Genomic DNA, 17,808 nt, shown 5'->3' with positions numbered 1-17,808 from the left:
GAGCTCCTATGCATGCCTCAAAACCCACTCGCCATGGGCTCCCCAGGCCCCTATCCCAGGCCCAGCCTCGGAGAGCCAAGCCTCTCCGTGTCCAGTCCAGCCAACTACCCACTCCCCCCGCCAGCCTGGACAAGCCTGGGCCGGGGCCACATCCACGCCGCCCACGCACTGCCCAGGCGGCCTCTCTCACCTTGATCGTGTCCAGGGCCAGCTCCACAACCGCGCACTGCTTGGGCGTCAGGCTCTTGGCTTCTTCCCGCACCATGTGGTCCTGGGGGGTGAGGGAGAGGCCTCGCCTTCAGGACCTCCCCGGGGGGTCTCGTGCCTGGGGTCGGCACCCAGCCCTGGGGTCGGCGCCCAGCAGGTGCGCTGTGCGTGTCTGGAATAGACGGGCTGCGCCTTGACCCAGTTGTACCTGAAGCTGACCACAGGCATCTTTCCAACACAGACCCGGTGCTGAAGCCAGCAAGTGGCAGCGACCGGGGATCTGTCTCCCGGCGGGACCCTGCCCCCACGAGGCGCCCCTGCGGCCCCATCCCGGCCTCACCTTCAGTTTGGAGAGTTGCCCCAGCTCCTTGGCGGCGTTGAATATCATCTGCGTCCCCTGCAGGTGACAACGGGCACAGCAGGGGTGAGGGTGGGGAGGGGTCTCCCCGGAGACCTCAGAGAGCTGAGGGCAGGTCCTGGGCTGGGGGGGCAGCAGGTGGGAGGAGCCCCTGGGCAGGGCTGGGGGCTCGGGGATGGTTCTGTAGAGGAGGGAGTGGGGGGCCCTGACCTCTGTCCTCCATTGTCCCCCCAAAAACAGACGCCGGCAAGATGGCGGCGCGGCTCAGGCTCCGAGAAGCCGGCCGGGCCTGGGTTCGAATCTCGGCTCTGCCATGTGTCCCTGAGCAAGTCACTCAGCCTCTCTGAGCCTGGTTCCCTCTTCTGGCCTGCGGGAAGCCCGTTCACCCCGGGCTCAGCCGTGACCCAGCTGGGTCTGCCCAGCGTCCGAGGCATTGGCACTGGGGCGCAGGGTCTCGGCCCCCCCGCACCAAGGGGGCAACCCAGGCACAGTCCCATCTGTCCCGGGGCCTCCACTCCGCCCAGGGGACGCAGGTACGAGGACTGGTGAGGCCTGAGTGAGTCTGGGGCCCGGGGGTGGGGCCACGCGAGGGGCGGGGCTGTGTTAAGGAAGATTTGGTGGGTGGGGCTAAGTGGGGGCGGGGCGTCAGCTGGGACGCGGGCACCACCCTGAGTCCCTGCAGGCCTCCCGCCTGTGTCCCTCCACCCCCAGCCCCTCCTAGCACTACCCCGTGACCCCCGAGGTCACTCGCAGTCGCCCTGTGGGCCACCTGGCCGGGCCTCAGTCTCCCCCGCTGCACCCGGCTGCAGCCCGGCGCGGGGGCGCCCTCTCTGCCCTGCCTGCTCCACCCCACCCCACCGCCCCTCCCCGGCCCGGGGAGCAAGCCAGACGGACAAAACAAGAAACAGAGATCCACAGACAAGGTCACGGCGCGCGGACCACAGAGGCGGGGCGGGGAGGGAGCCAGACAGCGAGCGCGCGGCCTTACGTCTGAGTGGCTCAGCGGCTTCCCCCTGCCCTGTGGAGAGAACCAGGCGGGGGTCACGGGGGGGCCGCCGCCCCTGGACACTCACGCGCGCCCCTCCTCCGTGCGGGGCCCTCTGCCGGCCCCACCCCCGCCCGCCCAGCGGGGTGCACCCCGCGGGAGACGCAGGAGCAGGAAGTGCTCGGCTCCTCCGACACAGACACGCGTGGGCGGGTCAGAAACACAGAACTCACACGCTAAGCTACACGTGCGCCCCCGCACTGCCAAGACCCACCCCACGCCTGCTCGAGGAGGCACGGACACGCATGTGCAGGACACGCGGGTGCACCCACACCCATGTGGCGCTGGGCACGTCGACTGCGCGCCCTTCTCCCTGCACAATCGCCTCTCCTCGGACCTCCGCGACCCCCGCTGAGCTTCCTGCACACGCGCACACACGCACGCACACACACATACACAGGTGCGCACGCACGCACACAGGTGCACACGCGCACACGCACGCACGTCCGGAGAGCCGAGCCCGGGCCACAGCCAGGCCAGGCCATTACCTTCTCTAATCCCTTGCCATGCTTTCTCAAGAGCGTGCCCTGCAGAGACAACGTCACAGGGTGATTGACGCGGCCGGCCCGGGGTGCTGGGGCGTGGTCGTGGAGAACGCCAGGGGGGCTGGGGGCGGGGCTGCATGGAAGGGGGGGCCTCGGAGGCGGACTCGGACAGGCGTGAGTCAGAGATGGATGGGGAGGGGTTGAGAGAGAGAGAGAGGGAGAGAGGGAGAGAGAGAGGGAGAGAGAGGGAGAGAGAGAGGGAGAGAGGGAGAGAGAGAGGGAGAGAGAGGGAGAGAGAGGGAAGGAGGAGGGAGACAGAGGGAGGGGGAGGGGAGGGGTGGGAGGGGCGTTGATCGTGCAGAAACAGAACTCGTTCGTATTTATTGTACACCGGGCTCTTGGCTCTGTGCCAACAGGCAGCACCCAGGCCTCCAATCCAGCGGACCTGAGTTCAAATCCTGCTTCCCGCAGGTCCTGGGCAGGGGGACCCTGAGATTCTGCCCACTGCCGCTCAGCGTGGGAACAACGCGTCCAGCGCCCGAGGCTGGGCTGGGGCAGCCGGTGTGTGAAGGCCTCGCTGGCCGCGGCGGGCGGGGGGGACCGCGAGAGACCCCGGCTGCAGCCCCCGAGTCTCCGGCAGGGCGGGGTCCGCCGGCGGGAGGCCACCAGCGGTCTGGGGCTGCGCTTGCCCTGTGCTTGCGGGCAGCGGGCACTGCCTCGGGCTCCTCCCGCCCGCCCGGCGCCCCAAGCCCGCGTGGAGCTCGGACCCTGATCGGACGCCGAGGCCCGGTGACTGCCCAAGGCCACGGAGATAGAGCGACCGAGGCTGCCCACGCCGAAGCCATCGGACCAGCTCCCCCGCCCCATGCCCGGCCCCAGGGCGTGGCTGGACTCCATGGGGTCTGCAGGCGGGAGGGGGGTGTGGGCACCGGGGACCTCGGGGGTGTGCCTAGTCGGGGCCCAGCCGGCAGGGGCCGGCCTTGGGCGGGAGATGGACGCTCTAAGAGCTCGGATCCCGAAGAGGCTCTGAGCCTCTTCCCAGCGTGGAGCCGGACCACGTATCCTGGCGGGGTTCCCGCGCAGGCCAAAGGGGGACCGCAGAGTGGGGGCGGGGGACGGTCTGTGTGCGTGGCCTCCCTCCCGAACCCCGCCCCCGACGCGAGCCCCGCCCCACACAGACACAGGCACATCTAGGGGGGAGAGAGGTCGGGAGCCACTGGGGAGGGGGAGGGGTGCAGCCACACGCTGGGCTGGAGTCCAGACACAGAGCGGACGGACGGATGGACAGACAGACGCACAGACGGGCTGCTACTTACGATCATCTGTCAGCCGCAGTGGGGGCGGAGCGGCGGGGGAGGGGGAACAAGGCACCGTGAGTCTCCTGGGAAGGTGGGGGTGGGGGCGGCCAGAGGGCGAGGGAGCCCCGCCCACCAGGGAAGTCCCCCACCCTGCGCTCAGCCCACCGCGGTTGGTCCTCCCCAGCCACTCAGGGCGCCCAGACAGGGACGCCAAAGGCGACATGGGTTCTCGATGACCCTTGACTTCTCCTAGACAACCTCCATGACCCCTGGCTGACCCCTGGGAGCTCGGACTTCCCCAGCGTTTTCCCTCCTTGGACAACCCCCAACACCCTGGTCAAGTCCGCTGACCCCTATGACCTCTGTGACCCGAGGACGGCCTTGACCCAAGCTGACCCCTGTATTCTGCGTGACCTCAGCATAGACCCCTCAACCCACGGCAACCTCGGGGGTCCTTTGATTCCAGACTTTCACTTGACCTCTTTGTCCTTGGGACAATCTCAACTAGCCCCCGTGTGACCTTCGATAACCTTCGACCATGTGTGACCTCTCTGACCTTGGGTGACTTCTGTGACCTTTGGGTGGCCCTGGAGCCTCTCTGAGCGCTGGTCCCTTCCCTAGGCTCTGGGCACCAAGGACTCGGCTCCCCCAGGGAGGTCCCCCATCCTTTCTGCCCTGGGGGCTCCCCCAGGGAGGCTCCCCAAGTCCCCTTTGCCCTGAGGGCTCCCCCAAGTCTCCTGCACCCCGGGGCTCCCCCCCGCCCCAGCCCTGCCCTGGGGCTCTCCCAGCCCCCACCCCCAGGCCCTGGCCACTCTGCCCTGGGCTCCCCCAGCCCCTGCCCCCCCAGTCCCTCCAGCCCTGCTCCCCCAGCCCCGGGCTCCCCCAGCCCCCAGCCCCTACCCCAGGCCCCCCGCCCGGCCCCCTGCCCGCCCTGGCCCCCTCCCACGCCCCAGCCCGCCCAGCCCCCTGTCTGCCCCCGCCCGCCCGGCCCACCGTCTGGTCGGCGAGCGGCGGCAGGACGATGGTCTTCTCCATGGTGTTCATGACCAGCTTCCACAGCTCCTTCAGCACCCGCTTCAACACTGTCTTCTCGCAGATCTTCGCGAAGAGGGTCAGGCTGGGGGCGGGCAGGGGCAGGCTGGAGAGAGGGTCCGGGCAGCCCCGCAACAGGCCCCGCCCTGCCCCGCCCTGAGTTCCCACGACCTCGCCCCGGCCCCGCCCCAGCCCCCAGCAGCCCCTCACCAGCCCTACCAAGGGTCCCCAAGGCCCCGCTCCGGCCCCACCCCAGCCCCGCCCTGGAAGCCCCCATCCACCCTGGGTCCCCCTGGCACCGCCCCAGCCCCCGCAGCCCCGCCTAGTGTCCCCACAGCCCCGCCCCGGCCCCGCCCTGGGTCCAGGCGGCCCTGCACCACCCCTCCCCATCCCACCCCAGCCCTGCCCTGAATGCCCCCGCCCCGCCCCGGATCCCGGCGGGCCCGCACCGCCTCCACCCCACCCCGCCCTGGCCCCTGCAGCTTGGCCCCGGTCCCGCCCCTCCCCTCGCGCTCACTTGCTGTCCAGCAGGTCCATGATGGGCTGCAGCACGTTGTCGGCGTCCTGGGCCACGCTGCTGCAGGCGCTGGCCGGCACGTTGCCCGTGCCCTTGACCTGGCCCAGGATGTCCCCCATCTGCTTCACGCACTGCTCGATGTGCGGCTGGAAGCTGGGCGGGGAGGCTCAGGTCAGATAGAGGGGCGGGGCGGAGGGGGCGGGGCCGGGTGGGCTCAGGTCAGACGGAGCCCAGGGCGGAGGGGAGGCTCAGGTCAGACCCAGGGGCCGGGTCTGGGGGCAGGTCTGGTGGGGTGGAGAGGACCCAGGGTGGGTCTGGGGGCGGGATGGGGCAAGGTGTGGCTGGGCCGGGTGGGGCAGGGCTGGGATGGGCGTGGCCTGGGCGTGGCCGGGTGGGGAAGGGCGTGGCTGAGCCAGGCGGGACAGGGCTGGGAGGGGCGGGGCGGGGCAGGGCGGCCCCCCTCAGGCTCCGCCCCCTACCTGGTGGCGAACACGTGGCTGAGCTCGTCCAGGACATTGTTGAGCTTCACCTGCAGCTCTTTCAGGATGTCGCTGGCCTCGGCGTCCAGCTGAGGAGGGAGAGGACCGGCGGGACGGGGGCTGGAGGGGAAACTGAGGCGCAGCCGGTGCTGCTGCTGCCTGGCGTTGAAAGCTGGCCTCCATCCCGGGGCCTGAGAGTGAGCCCTGGGTGGGCAGCTGGGGCCGTGACCTCCCTCCAGCCCTGGACCTGCCCCGCCCTCCTCCAGCCCCGACCCCATCCAGCCCTGCCCTCCGTCCAGCCCCGGCTCTACCCCACTCTCCTCCCGACCTGCCCCCGCCCCGCCCCCGCCCGCCCTCCTCCAGCCCCACCCTCCCCGAGCCCCACCCCCGCCTGCCTCACCTCCTTCCCTCCCATGGCCTCGAACATCTTCTCCAGCTGCACGCGCAGCTGCTGGGTGTTGTTCATGAGGATGCAGGGCTGGGGGGCAGGGCGGGGTCAGGCCCAGGGCGTCCATGAGGGGCTCCGCCCCCTCCCACCACCAGGGCCCCCCGGGAGGGCTTCAGGATCTGGTCTGGGTGACCAGGGGTCTCATGTGACACGGGAGAATGGGATATAGCGTCTGGGTGCACGGCCCAACATGCACCCCCAGACACGCACACTGGCACAGTGTGCGGCCCGATACGCACCCCCATGCATGCACACGCACCCCGGCCGGCGCAGGCGCACCACGCACAGCCGCACCCCTGCCCTAGGACGCGCTGACTGAGGCCCCACGGTCGGAGGCAGACTCAGGCCAGGGGTAAGGGCCCAGGCCAGGCGGGGCGGGGGCGGGTCTAGGGCTTGGGGGCGGGGTCTGTATCTGGGGCGGGGCCCCGCAGGTCACCACTTTCTCCTTCTCCTTGGAGCAGTAGGAGGCGAAGTCCTTGGAGATGATGTCGGCGTACTGCAGGAGCACGTTGCTGATGGTCTGGGGGCGACACGGGGGTGAGGGGCGGGGCCGCGGGAGGCCCGGGATGAACCTCGACCCCGCCCAGGGCCGTTACCCCCAGGGGCAGAGGAAGCGCAGTGTCGGCCGCGGGTTAACCCAGATCCTGCCTCGGCCCTTCCGGTCCCCGTCCACTGTCAGCTCCCGCACGAGGGGCCCGAGGGTCACCCAGCAGAGCACCGTGGACTCCAAGCCCCACCCAAGGCCCCCGCACCGCAGACTCACGCCGGACCCGGCCTCAGCCTACAGAAATCCCCAGCGCCAGGCCAAAGCTCAACCCGGAACCCGCCCACCCCCAGCCTCGACTCCGCCCTGCCCTCCGCTCAGTGACGTCATCCACGCCCACTCTGACGTCAGCCCGCCCTCCACCGTAACCCCAGGTCTAACCTGAACCCAAGCCTCGGCGACATCCCCCCAGTCCCGCCCCGCCCTCGATGACGTCGCCGGCCACGCCCCGCACCTTGGCGAAGCGCCTCATGTAGTGGCCCACGATCTGGGGGTCGGGGCACTCGAGTTTCTTGATGATCTCGAAGCTCTGGTTGAGCTGGGAGAACACGTCCACCACGGAGCAGGAGAACAGCGCGTGCTCCGAGGTTTGCTGGAACTGCGGGGCGCGGGCCAGGGAGCGGGGTCAGCCTCTGGCGGCGAGGGCAGGGGCAGGGGATGTGCCCGGTCCCCCCACCCCCGCCCAGGCCAGAGCTCAGCGGCCCCTCCCTGCCGCGGCCGCCACCGCCGCTAGGGGGCAGCCGAGGGGCAGCCGCGCCCCGCCGAGTCCTCACCCCGTCTTTCTTGTCCCGCTCCAGGGCGCCGTGCAGGAAATCCCGGGACACCTCCTCATTCTCGTCCAACCACTGGATGACGAAGGGCTCGAACCACCTGGAACGGAGTGCGGCCAGGGTGACCCCGGCCCTGGGGCTCGCTCCCCTACCCGCCCCCCGCAGGGCCTCGGCTGCTCCTCCCGGGAAACGGGCACACAGCGCCGGGGCAGGACTGGCGGGAGCCCTGGTTTGCATGACCGCCCGTGAGAAGCGGGTTTATTCTTTGGGGTCTCGCTTCCTGTGCCTGAGCGGCACCCTCTCCGCGGATCCAGCCAGCGTGGACTAGAACTCTTTGCGGGGGGAGGTGCCTTCGTCCTGGCCAGGCGCATGGTGGGGGTTGATTCCCTAGAGAACCCAGCGTCACGCACACAGCGCCCCCGTCGGCTCAGGCGCTGGAAGTCAGGGAGACTAATTAATTAACGCTATCGAGAAACCTGCGCACCCGTGGACTTCGGTATCTGCGGGGGGCGGGGCCCAGGAATCGACCCCCCGGCGACACCCGCAGCCGTCCCCGCGCCCCCCAGCCAGGTCGCCGGTCTCCGTGCGCTGGCAGGTGCGGCCCGCGCCGCGGTACTCACGCCGGGTACTCGGGCACGCGGTCCTGGAATGCGGGCAGCTCGGCCACGTACTCGTTGTACAGCCACTTGACCTTGAAGTGCAGGTTCATGTAGTCCGCGCTCTTGCACAGGCGATGCTTGTCGTGCTCTGGGCGGGGTGGAAGAGAGGGCGGCTCGGCCAGAGCATCGGCCACAGTCGGGTCTCTGAGGAGAGGCTCCGCCCTGCCCTGCACCCTGGCCCACCCTGGCCTGCCCCTGCCCGCCATAGCCCCGCCCCGGCCCCGCCCCAGCCCCACCCAGCCCCAGCCATGGCCTCGCCCTACACCCCGGCCCACTCGCAGCCCAGCCCCACCCTGGCCCCACATCCAATCCCACTGCGGCCCTAGCCCTGCCCCACCCGCACCCCGCCCCTGGCCCCACCCTGCACCCGACCCTGGTCCCAAACAAGGCCGTGGCCCCACCTCTGACCCGGCCCTGCCCCACATCCCGCCCTGCCCCGCCTCCAGTCCCAGCCCAGCCCCGCACCCCAGCCCCGCCCTGCCTCCAGCCTCACCCTCGCGGTGGTCCCGCCTCATCCCCGCCCAGGGCCATCGAGGGCCAAGGGTGCAAGCCCAGCATGCCGCCCGCAGCCTGGGAGGAGCTCTGAGGCTCTGCAGCCAGGCCCGAGGTAGGTGGGGCCTCACCCTCCATGGCGTACTTCATGTCTTGGGCAAACAGGTTCCACATCACCTCGGCACTGATTTTACCCACGTTCAGCTCCTGCGGGAACCTGGCAGAGGTCGGGGGCGACAAAAGTCGGATGGTGCAGGCGGCTCTGTCCTCCTGTCCGCCAGGGGGCAGTGCAGCTGCTTCCTGCTAAAACCCTGCCCAGGCAGTCACTCACGCAGATGAAATACCAGGGGTCACGTGTGCGGGCCACCCCAGGAGTCTATGTCCCCATCCCATCAGCCGTGACCACCTGCACGCCCAGCCCACAGAGCTCCGCCCCCCCACGGGGGAGCCCACACAGGCAGACTCACTGGTTGAGGCAGGGGGTGTAGGAATTCTTGTCTTCTTCAATGATGGACACGATGAGGGTGATCAGCTTGGACCAGAAGTCCAGGTTCTTGATGCTGGGGCCCTGCTCCTCGGGGGGCACCTCCCCCTTCTTGGCCTGGGGAGGTGGGGGGGGGGAGATGTTGGCTATGAGGAGCCCTGGCTGGGGGTCTCGGTTGGCTCGTAGCTGGGCAAGGGAGGGCCACATGCCCGTGTCCTGTGGCCCAGGCCGGAGTCCATGTAGGAAGAGCCAGAGCGAAAAACCCGAACCCAACTCCCCGGGCCCAGCTCAGCTCCGAGCAGTGAATGGAAGTGAACGGGACTAGACTTCACTGAGCACACCCAGTGTCACTCAGCAAACGGGCCGGAAGTGAATGCACATGAAGCTCGCTGGGCTCCCAGGAGCCAGCTCCGGAGCGGTGACTCCATGCAACTCAACTCGGGCCAACCGCAACGAAGGCGGCGGAGTTCAACCCCAACCTACTCGCCTGGCATGAACCTAATCAACTGCCCCAGGCCAGCACCAGCCTCAGTTGAAGCAAGGGAAATAAATCGACCAGAACTCAACCAGCACAAAGGAACGCAGCTCAACCCAACCCAACCCAACCGAACCGAACCCAACACGACCCGACTCGACCCAACCCAACTCCACCCAACCCAGCCCAACTTAACCGAGCTGGACCCAACCCAATCCAACCCGATTCAACCCAGCCCAACTCCACCCAGCCCACCCAAGCCCAACCCAACTCCACCCCAACCCATTCCAACCCAACTGAACTGAACCGAATTGAACCCAACCTAACTCAACCCAGCTGAACCCGACTCAACCCAACCCAACCCAACTCAACCCAACTACACCCAACCCAACCCAACTCAACCCAACCCAGTCCAACTGAACTGAGTTGAACCCAACAAAACCCAACCTGATTCAACCCAGCCCAATCCAACTCAGCCCAACCCAACCCAACCCAACTGAACCGAACCCAACCCAACCCAACTCAACCCAACTAAACCCAACTCAATTCAACCCAACTCAACCCAACCCAACCCCATCCAACCCAGCCCAAGTGAACTGAGCTGAACCCAACCCAATCCAACCCAGGCCAACCCAACCCAACCCAACTCCACCCCAACCCAGCTCAATCCAACCTGACCCAACTCAACCCAACCCACCCAACCCAACCCAACCCAATTCAACCCATTCCAACACAACCCAACTGAACCCCAACCCAACCCAACTCAACTCAACCCAACCCAGCCCGACCCGACTCAACCCGGCCCAACCCAACCCAACCTGACCCAACTCAACCCAGCTCAACCCAACCCAGCCCAGCCCAGCCCAGCCCAACTAAACCAACTCAACCCAACTCAACCCAACACAACACAGTCCAACCCAACACAGCCCAACCCAACTCAACCCAGTGCAACTTAATTTAACTCAATCCAAGTCAATCCCACCCAACTCCACCTTTCTCAACTGAACCCAACCGACTCAGGCGGATCGAACCCAGTCCTAGATCATCAGTGTACTTAGGGAACAAGCCCAGCAGAACTGAAGTGAATCGCATTACTTCACCCACCCAGTCCCCTTGGTTCCAGCTACCTCCACCCAGACACCAACAACCAGGTCTCAGCCCAGCCGTCTGCTAGCGGCTACGTCCAGGACAATCGGCACTGAAACCAACCAAGCAGAATTGAGTGGGACGGCGCAGACTCCTGTGGAACCGACCTCAGTGCCGCCGCAGGTCTACCCTGGCGAGCCCTGAACAAGTGCCCCATCCCAGGCAGAGTGCCACACGCGCCCACTGCTGTGGCTCACAGCCCCGCGGTACAGAACGAAGCCCTGAGGCCCTCACCGGGTCCGTCTGGTACTCCCGGCTGTAGAGCTCATGGCAGTTGTTGAAGATGTACTCGTAGGTGGAGTTGAGGCAAGCCTTCACACAGTCCTTGACCACCTGGCTGGCCCGGGGCGGGCTCTGCAGCTCCTGCACCTGCCGGGAGGCGGCACAGGCGGGCGTGGGCAGGGGCCCAGGCCTCCGGGGGTGGGGGCGGGCAGAAAGTTGCAAAGCCATGGGACCCCCATGACCCGGGCTGGAAGCTCTGGCGCCACCTCCATGGGGCAGGCAGAGGGTCCCAAAGCCATGGGGCCCATGACCCGTGCCGGGAGCCCCGGCGCCGCCTCCGTGAGGGTGGGGGTGGGGTGGGCGACGATGGGCCGGGGTCTCCTTCCCTCCCCTACCTTCATCCGGAAGAAGGTGATGCTGGTGAGCAGGTCCACGGTGGACTTGAGGTCCTGCAGCCTCTCGGGACTGCTGGCGGGGAAGTTGTTCTGTCGGGAGGGGTGGGGAGTTGGGATCACACAGGCTGAGAGTGGGTAGAGACGTGGCTTCGGCGGTGGTCGGGGGCTGCCAGGGTCCCCCAAGTTCCCCCAGCTGCGCGGTCACGCTTGGCTGCAAGGGCGCACGCTGGGAGCTGGCGTGGCGCAGAGGTGCGCACGCATGCGCAGAGGGACACGCGTGCACGCGCCTGCGTTCGCGCACCCGGGCACGCGGCTGCGCCCGTCCTCACCCGGTACATGGAGAGATCGATCCGCAGCGAATTGTGCAGCTGGTCCAGGAGCTTCACAAAGCGCTCTTTCTGCGGGTGGAGGCGGACGTGGTGGGCGCGGGCTTGGGGGGCGGGGCCGCCGCGGTGGCTGGGCGGGGCTTACTGCAGACTGAACTGGGCCCTCCCCACATCCCAATCCCAGTCCACAGGGCGGTGACGGGTGCAGCCACACAGCAAGGTCGGGGGACCCAGGAGCGCGGCGCCGGGCCAGGCCGTCCCCCGCCCCACACTGACCCCGAAGTTGGAGGCGGCAAAGCGGTCGGAGGCGGACACGTTGGTGGAGGCGGTGGTGTGCGCGTAGTAGGCGTTGATGTTGGCCAGCAGCGTGCTCATGACGGCCGGCGCCCCGGGGCACATGTACTTGGAGCACAGGCAGGCGAAGTGGCTGCAAGGGGGGGGGCGGCAGGCGCTGGGCCCGGGGCGGGGCCTCTGAGACGGCCTCAGCACGGCGCCCAGGGCAGCGCCCCCAGCACAGGTCCTCACCGCTGTCACTCACCCCGCCACGCCCACTGCCCCTGACCACGCCTCTCAAGCCGTCACTCACCCCGCCACGCCCACTCCCTGGCCCCGCCCCTTACGCCATGGCTTGGCAGATGGACTCATTCCGGGGCCCCGCCTCTCTCACTGCTGTCACTCACTCCCCGCCACGCCCACTTCCCCTGGCCCTGCCTCACAGCCGTCACTCACCCCCGCCACGCCCACTCCCTGGCCCCGCCCCTTACGTCATGGCTTGGTAGATGGACTCCACGCCGTAGCGCATGGCGAACTCGTCCACGATCTCCTGCGCCGTCTCGTCGTAGTAAACCTTCCAGGCGTCGTCGCCCTTGGCGTCCGGGATCCGCACCACGCCGTTGTTCTGCACGTCTGTCACGAAGTGGAACAGGTTCTGCGGCCACGGGGGAGGGCGGTTACGGCCACGGGCGCCGGCGCTGCTGTCCGTCAGCTCACGTCCGTGCAGCCTCGCGTCCACCCGGGATGCTCCAGCCACCCATCAACGACCCGAGTCCCGGGATAGGGCTGCAGCTGGGGCGGGCTGCCCGGCGGAGGGGGCTTCCTGTGCGTGGACAGGAGGCCCGGGCGGCGGCCGGCGGGGCTCACCTCGTGCAGACAGGTGTACTGCACATGGTACGGGGCCACCTTCTCCTCGCCCTTGATCTCCACGCTGATGTGCAGCCGGATGGCGCCGGACACGGCCGACTTGTCCGTGCGCTTGTCTGAGGGCGAGGGCATGGGGGCACGTGAGGTCTGTGGCCCGGAGGCCTCCGTGTGCGTGTGTGTGCGTGCGTGTGTGCACGTGAGTCTGCGTGCACGCGCGTGTGAAGCTCCACGGCCCCTCCGATCCCTGGAATCAGACTCTGAGTCCTCACCTCGCTGAGCTCCCAGCCTTGTGCCTCCTCCCTCGGACTAGAACGTCTTAGGCGCTCTGCCCTCAGACCGGGGTCAGTGCCAGGGTCTCGGCCTCCCTCCTCAGACCGGGGTCTTCGCTTCCCACCTCAGACCAGGCTCAGTGCAGGGCCTGCGCCTCCCTCCTCAGACCGGGGTCCGTGCCTCCCCCCTCAGACCACGGTGAGCCCCCCTGCCCCACCAGAACTCAGAGTGTCCTGGGCTCCCTAAGCCCAGACACCTCCTGCCCACAGCAGCCTGGGGCTCGGAGACTGCCTCCTCCCTCGGGCTGGGAGTCACAGGCTTGGCCTCCACCCTCCGATTCGACTCCCCCGCCAGACTCCTCTGCTGGCTCCTTGGGCCCCGCCCTGCCCTGACTCCCGGCCCCGCCCTACCCACCCAGGTTGTACCACACATGATCTTTGACCTCTGGCTGGCTCCTTAGGCTCCGCCCCGCCCTCCCGGGCTCCGCCCCCGCCCGCCCCGCCCCCTGCTCACCCAGGTTGTACCACACGTCCATCTCGCCGCTGAGGGTGCGCACCTCGATGATCGTCTGCCCCAGGAAGTCGTCGGACTCGCGCTTGAACCGCTGCTTCACGCGAGACTTGATGTCGTCATCCTCGTCCCACACCCGCACCTTGATGCGGTCGGAGGAGTTGTGGCACTCGCTGCGGGGGCGGGGCGGGGCGTGGTCAGGCGGGGGCGGGGCCGCCGGCGCCCCACCCCCTCCCCGGCCGGGCGCTCACAAGTGGAAATTCTCCTCCCACACAGGGTTCAGGTTCCCGTAGATGGTCTTCGTGCGCTTCTTGGTCTTCCCGACCTGCACCGTGACGTAGGGGTCACTGGACCCCGTCTTGTCCTTGGCCTGCAGGCCCTGGGCACAGACCACTGGAACACACACAGGACAGGGGCCGGGGCTAGGCACGGGGACGAGGCCTGCTGGGCGGGGAGCCCTCGCCGCATGCCCTGGGCCCGAGGTCCCCAGAGGTCCGAGTCCCCGCTGCCCAGGGCGCCCCCTGCCGGCCCCATCACGCTCAGCGCCGCCCGCGGACACCGGGGCTGGGCGGGCGCGCCCCCTGCTGGCCGCTGCGCGCACCGGTGATGCTGATCTTGGCCGACCACTTGGACGTGCCGTCCAGCACGCTCTGCTTCACGGCCTTCATCTGCTGCGCGTGCGCGCTCTTGCTCACGGCGAACACCTCCTGGATGAGCGCGAAGATCTCAGGCTTGTTGCGCTCGCGGATCTTCATGCGGTCCTTGAGCACCATGATGATGTTCTGTGTGCGGTCCTCCGCCCCGTGCTTGGAGCTCTTCTCCGCGGCACCTGTGGACGCGAACTCACTGTCCCGGGCCCTGCCAGCCCCGCCCCGAGGGCCCCGCCCACACTAAGGCCCCCCACCGAGGCCCCGCCCCCACCTCTCCGGCCCCTCCCCTCGGCCACAAGCTTGGAGCTCTTTTCCGAGGCACCTGCGGACACGGCCTCACTGTCCCGGGCACCACCAGCCCCGCCCCGAGGACCCCGCCTAGCCACCCTCCAACCCTGCCCACTGCCACTGCCCCAGCCCCGCAGGCCCCGCCCTGTCCCACTCACACTGCCCAGCCCCTCTGGCCTGGCCCTTCCCTGCCCCATGGCCATGGCCCCGCCCAGGGCTCGCCCCCATCCTGGCCCCACCCCCGCCCTGCCCCAGGCCCGCCCCGCCCCTCTGAGTGGTCCCGCCCCGTCGCCCCGCTCTGCCCCTCCAGCCCCATTCTGCCTTGTTGCCCCGCCCCACTGCCACTGCCCCGAGCTGCCGGCCTCGCCCCACCCCGCCCCACCCTCGGGCCCCGCCCAGGCCCCACCCCCACCCTGCCCCGGCCCCGCCCCATCGCCGCGGCCCCGCCCCGCTCACGCTGCAGGCAGTCGGCGTTGAGCAGGTCCTGGCACTTCTCATGGCACTTGACCCCGCACTCGGTGCAGCGCATGCCCTGCCGCGCGATGCCCCACAGCAGCCCCTCGCACTCGTAGCAGTAGGTGGGCGTGGTCGCCGTCCACACCTCGAAGTTGTGCGGCGTGGTGCACGAGATGGGGTAGATCAGGGCCTGCAGGGTCTTCTTGTACACGTGGTTCTTCTGCGGGGGAGGGAGGGTGGGCTGGTGCCGGGCGCTCCCGGGGGAGGGGAGGGGTCCCAGCCCGCCGACCCCGCCGCGGCCCACGCACCAGCTCCTCGTTGTTGAGCGTGCTGGACGCCAGGGCCGATGTGATGCCCGCCTTCCGGGACTGCACCAGGGACTGCGCGGGCCGCAGGCACCCGGGGGGTTCCGGGCAACGAAGGGGCCGCCGAGGCCGCAGGACGCATTCGCAGCCACGACCGCCCGCCGGGGGCAGCGTCGGAACAGGAGGCGACAGAGGATCCTGGTCAGAGGGGGTCCTGGGTGCCCCCTCCCCGCGGGGTCCTCCCAGAGCCCACGGGTGGGTCAGGGCTGCATGGAGGGGTCTGTGGTGGGCGAAGACCCTGGGTGCCCAGGTCACTCACCATGGCCTGAAGGGTCCACGCAGCACACGGGGCAGAAGTCAGACCGCATTAGCTCTGGAGATTGGCTTGGCCAGCCCAGGCCTGCGGCCCCCAGGTCCGCCCCCAGGCCCCAAGTCTACCCCAGCCCCCAGCCAGCCCCAGCCCCCAAGTCTGCCCCTCGCCCCTGGCCCCTGCCCCCAGCCCCCCACCCCGGCCCCCGCCCCCAGCCCCCCACCCCGGCCCCCAGGTCTGCCCCTCGCCCACAGGCTCACCCTTGCCTCCTGCCCCCGGCCCCCAGGGCTACCCCCGGCCCCCAGCCCCCACCCATTCCAGCCTCCAGGTCCGCCCCTCGCCCCCAGGCCTGCCCCCAGCCCCCAGGTCAGCCCCTCGCGCCCGGCCCCCCACCCCTGACCCGCCCCTGCAGTGGGGGGGCCTGTGCCCCACCCGGGCCGACGGCGCTCACCAGGTCGCTCACGAGCGGGATGGGCTTCCTCTTGCGGATGTCCGGCATGCTGTCGATGATGATCAGGCCGCCCCCGGGGCTGCGGAGACCCAGGGCCCTGCCTGAGGCTCGGCCGCACCCGACTGCCCCGCGCACCAGCACCAGGACCCCACGCTGGTTCGAGGCGGGCATCGCGGGGTGGGCGGGGCGCTGCCCTCGACCCTTGCCCGGGGGCCGTCACTCACCCGCCTTTGAACCACAGGGAGTTGGACATCTCTCCTGCCCCCCGAGCCTGCGGGACAGACAGACGGACAGGCATGGTCGGCGTGGCCACAGCCCGGGCGCAGGAGGGGCAGGGCGGGGGCGGGGCCGGCCCGGTGTGGGCGGGGTGTAGGCGTGGCCAGGGATCGATGGGACTGGGGCTGGCACGTGCGCAAGGAGCCCCGGGCAGGGCCAGGCTGGGAGAGGCAGGGTGTGCGCAGAGCACTGGGCGTGGCCAGGGTGGCCACTGGGCGTGGCATAGCTTGGGTGGGTGTGGTGTTGGGCATACGTGTGGCCATGCTGCCGTGGAAGGAACGTTGGGTGTGGCCGGGCTGGTCTGGGCGGGGCCTGGCTGGAGTGGGCGGGGCGGGGGCGGGGCCGGGGCGCTCGCTCACCTCCTGCAGCTGCAGCCGCACCTTGTTGAAGGCCCGCAGCCAGTTGGCCTTGGCCCTGGACATGGAGTCCTGGCCCTGCCGGTCCTCCTCGTCCTCTCGGGGCCTGAAACTGAGGCAGGGGCCGCGCAAGCTCCGGGCTGGCTCTCCGCGCCTCCCGGCCTGGGCCCCCGCCCCTCCCCCCCCAGCCCCTCGGCTCCCCTCCCTCCGGGACCGCGGCCCCCTCCTGGCTGGCCCTGCCGCCCTGACCCCACCTCCCGCCCCAGCCCTGGGACCCGTCCCTGACCTCTGACCTCCCCAGACCCCAGCCCCCGCGGCTACCTCTCCTCAGCTGTGGGGGGCTCGGCCGGCTGGGCTCCAGGCAGCTCCTCGGGCGCGGCCGGCGTGGCCTCGGTGGGCGGGGCGGGGGCCGTGTCCTCGCAGGGGGCGGCCGCCGGGAAGCTGATTCGTTTGAAGTCCTTGGGCTCGGTCACGGCCGCCTCCGCGCGCTGGGCGTAGCTGCCCACGTCGTCCGGCACCTCTTCCTCCTCTTCCTCCTCCTCCTCCTCCTCTTCCTCCTCCTCCTCCTCCTCGGGCAGCGGCTCCTCCTCCTCCAGGAAGTCCTCCAGGTCCTCGTCCAGCTCCTCATCCTGGTCCCAGCGCGGCGAGTCTTTGCAGCTCACCGAGCTGTGGCACGAGTGGTAGGAGTCCGGGTCCCGCTCGTCGCCCAGCTCCGAGCCCCGCAGGCTCTGCTCCTCGGGGTCGAAGTCCTCGCTCAGCTGCGAGCTGCCCTGGCTCAGCTCCCCGGAGGAGGCGTAGCGGCTGCTGCCCGTGGGGCTGCGGGAAGGCGGCGGGGGCTCAGGGGTGGGGGCAGGGCCGCTAAAGCCCCCCCACCGGCGCCCAGCACCGCCCACGCACGTGGACACAGCACCGATCCTGCAGTGGGGGTGAGGCCGCCCGAGCCTCGCCCACGCCCCGCCCACGCCCCGTGGACAGAGCGCCGATCATGAGTGGAGTGGGGTGGGGGTCCCCACACTCCCCTCGGAGGCCGCCACCGGCCTCTCCCCCTCGTCCCCCCACAACTGCCCTCACCGCACCCCTCCAGTGTCCTTGACGCTCCCCCAGAGCCCACCCCCGGGCCTTTGCCCCTGCTTCACCTGCCGACCTCCCACACAGGCTTTGTACCCGATGCACCGTCATGTACTCAGGGGTCTCCTGCACCCCCCCGACCAGCTCAGGCCCCGCCCCCGAGCACGGCCAGGGTGACCCGGGGCCACCCTCCAGTCACTCAACCAACATTATCACCACCGCTCTTAAAAATACCACCCGTCTGGGGCCACGAGGCGTAGCGGGTAAAGCCCCAGCCTGCAGTGCCAGCATCCCACACGGGCACCAGTTCGAGTCCTGGCTGCTCCACTTCCTATCCAGCTCTCTG

At 69.6% G+C, this 17,808-nt stretch overlaps 1 protein-coding gene across 4 annotated transcripts in view; it reads right to left on the bottom strand.

The window, feature by feature from the left end:
- Window positions 1–17,808, bottom strand: part of UNC13A (unc-13 homolog A) — a 37,164-nt gene that overhangs the window by 4,149 nt on the left and 15,207 nt on the right. Inside the window, exons 10-40 of one of the 4 annotated variants that reach the window (XM_062178050.1) lie at window positions 16,716–17,210; window positions 16,398–16,506; window positions 15,987–16,033; window positions 15,763–15,841; window positions 15,321–15,326; window positions 15,005–15,076; window positions 14,697–14,916; window positions 13,904–14,131; window positions 13,554–13,695; window positions 13,306–13,475; window positions 12,523–12,638; window positions 12,147–12,310; window positions 11,659–11,809; window positions 11,386–11,454; window positions 11,057–11,146; window positions 10,674–10,808; window positions 8,802–8,935; window positions 8,466–8,551; window positions 7,804–7,930; window positions 7,187–7,283; window positions 6,868–7,011; window positions 6,306–6,389; window positions 5,822–5,899; window positions 5,422–5,510; window positions 4,943–5,095; window positions 4,387–4,510; window positions 3,412–3,417; window positions 2,099–2,137; window positions 1,554–1,583; window positions 548–604; window positions 191–271 (exon numbers count right to left, since the gene is read on the bottom strand). In XM_062178050.1, the coding sequence (XP_062034034.1) occupies window positions 191–271; window positions 548–604; window positions 1,554–1,583; window positions 2,099–2,137; window positions 3,412–3,417; window positions 4,387–4,510; window positions 4,943–5,095; window positions 5,422–5,510; window positions 5,822–5,899; window positions 6,306–6,389; window positions 6,868–7,011; window positions 7,187–7,283; window positions 7,804–7,930; window positions 8,466–8,551; window positions 8,802–8,935; window positions 10,674–10,808; window positions 11,057–11,146; window positions 11,386–11,454; window positions 11,659–11,809; window positions 12,147–12,310; window positions 12,523–12,638; window positions 13,306–13,475; window positions 13,554–13,695; window positions 13,904–14,131; window positions 14,697–14,916; window positions 15,005–15,076; window positions 15,321–15,326; window positions 15,763–15,841; window positions 15,987–16,033; window positions 16,398–16,506; window positions 16,716–17,210 (3,622 nt within the window). The remainder of the gene's footprint in view (window positions 1–190; window positions 272–547; window positions 605–1,553; window positions 1,584–2,098; window positions 2,138–3,411; window positions 3,418–4,386; window positions 4,511–4,942; window positions 5,096–5,421; window positions 5,511–5,821; window positions 5,900–6,305; window positions 6,390–6,867; window positions 7,012–7,186; window positions 7,284–7,803; window positions 7,931–8,465; window positions 8,552–8,801; window positions 8,936–10,673; window positions 10,809–11,056; window positions 11,147–11,385; window positions 11,455–11,658; window positions 11,810–12,146; window positions 12,311–12,522; window positions 12,639–13,305; window positions 13,476–13,553; window positions 13,696–13,903; window positions 14,132–14,696; window positions 14,917–15,004; window positions 15,077–15,320; window positions 15,327–15,762; window positions 15,842–15,986; window positions 16,034–16,397; window positions 16,507–16,715; window positions 17,211–17,808) is intronic. The other 3 variants (XM_062178048.1, XM_062178049.1, XM_062178051.1) reach the window with 3 other exon arrangements.

Source organism: Lepus europaeus, chromosome 20 (genome assembly GCF_033115175.1).
Source record: "Lepus europaeus isolate LE1 chromosome 20, mLepTim1.pri, whole genome shotgun sequence".
In the NCBI taxonomy this organism is placed as follows: domain Eukaryota; kingdom Metazoa; phylum Chordata; class Mammalia; order Lagomorpha; family Leporidae; genus Lepus; species Lepus europaeus.
This window is presented reverse-complemented; position numbering and strand designations above follow the sequence as displayed.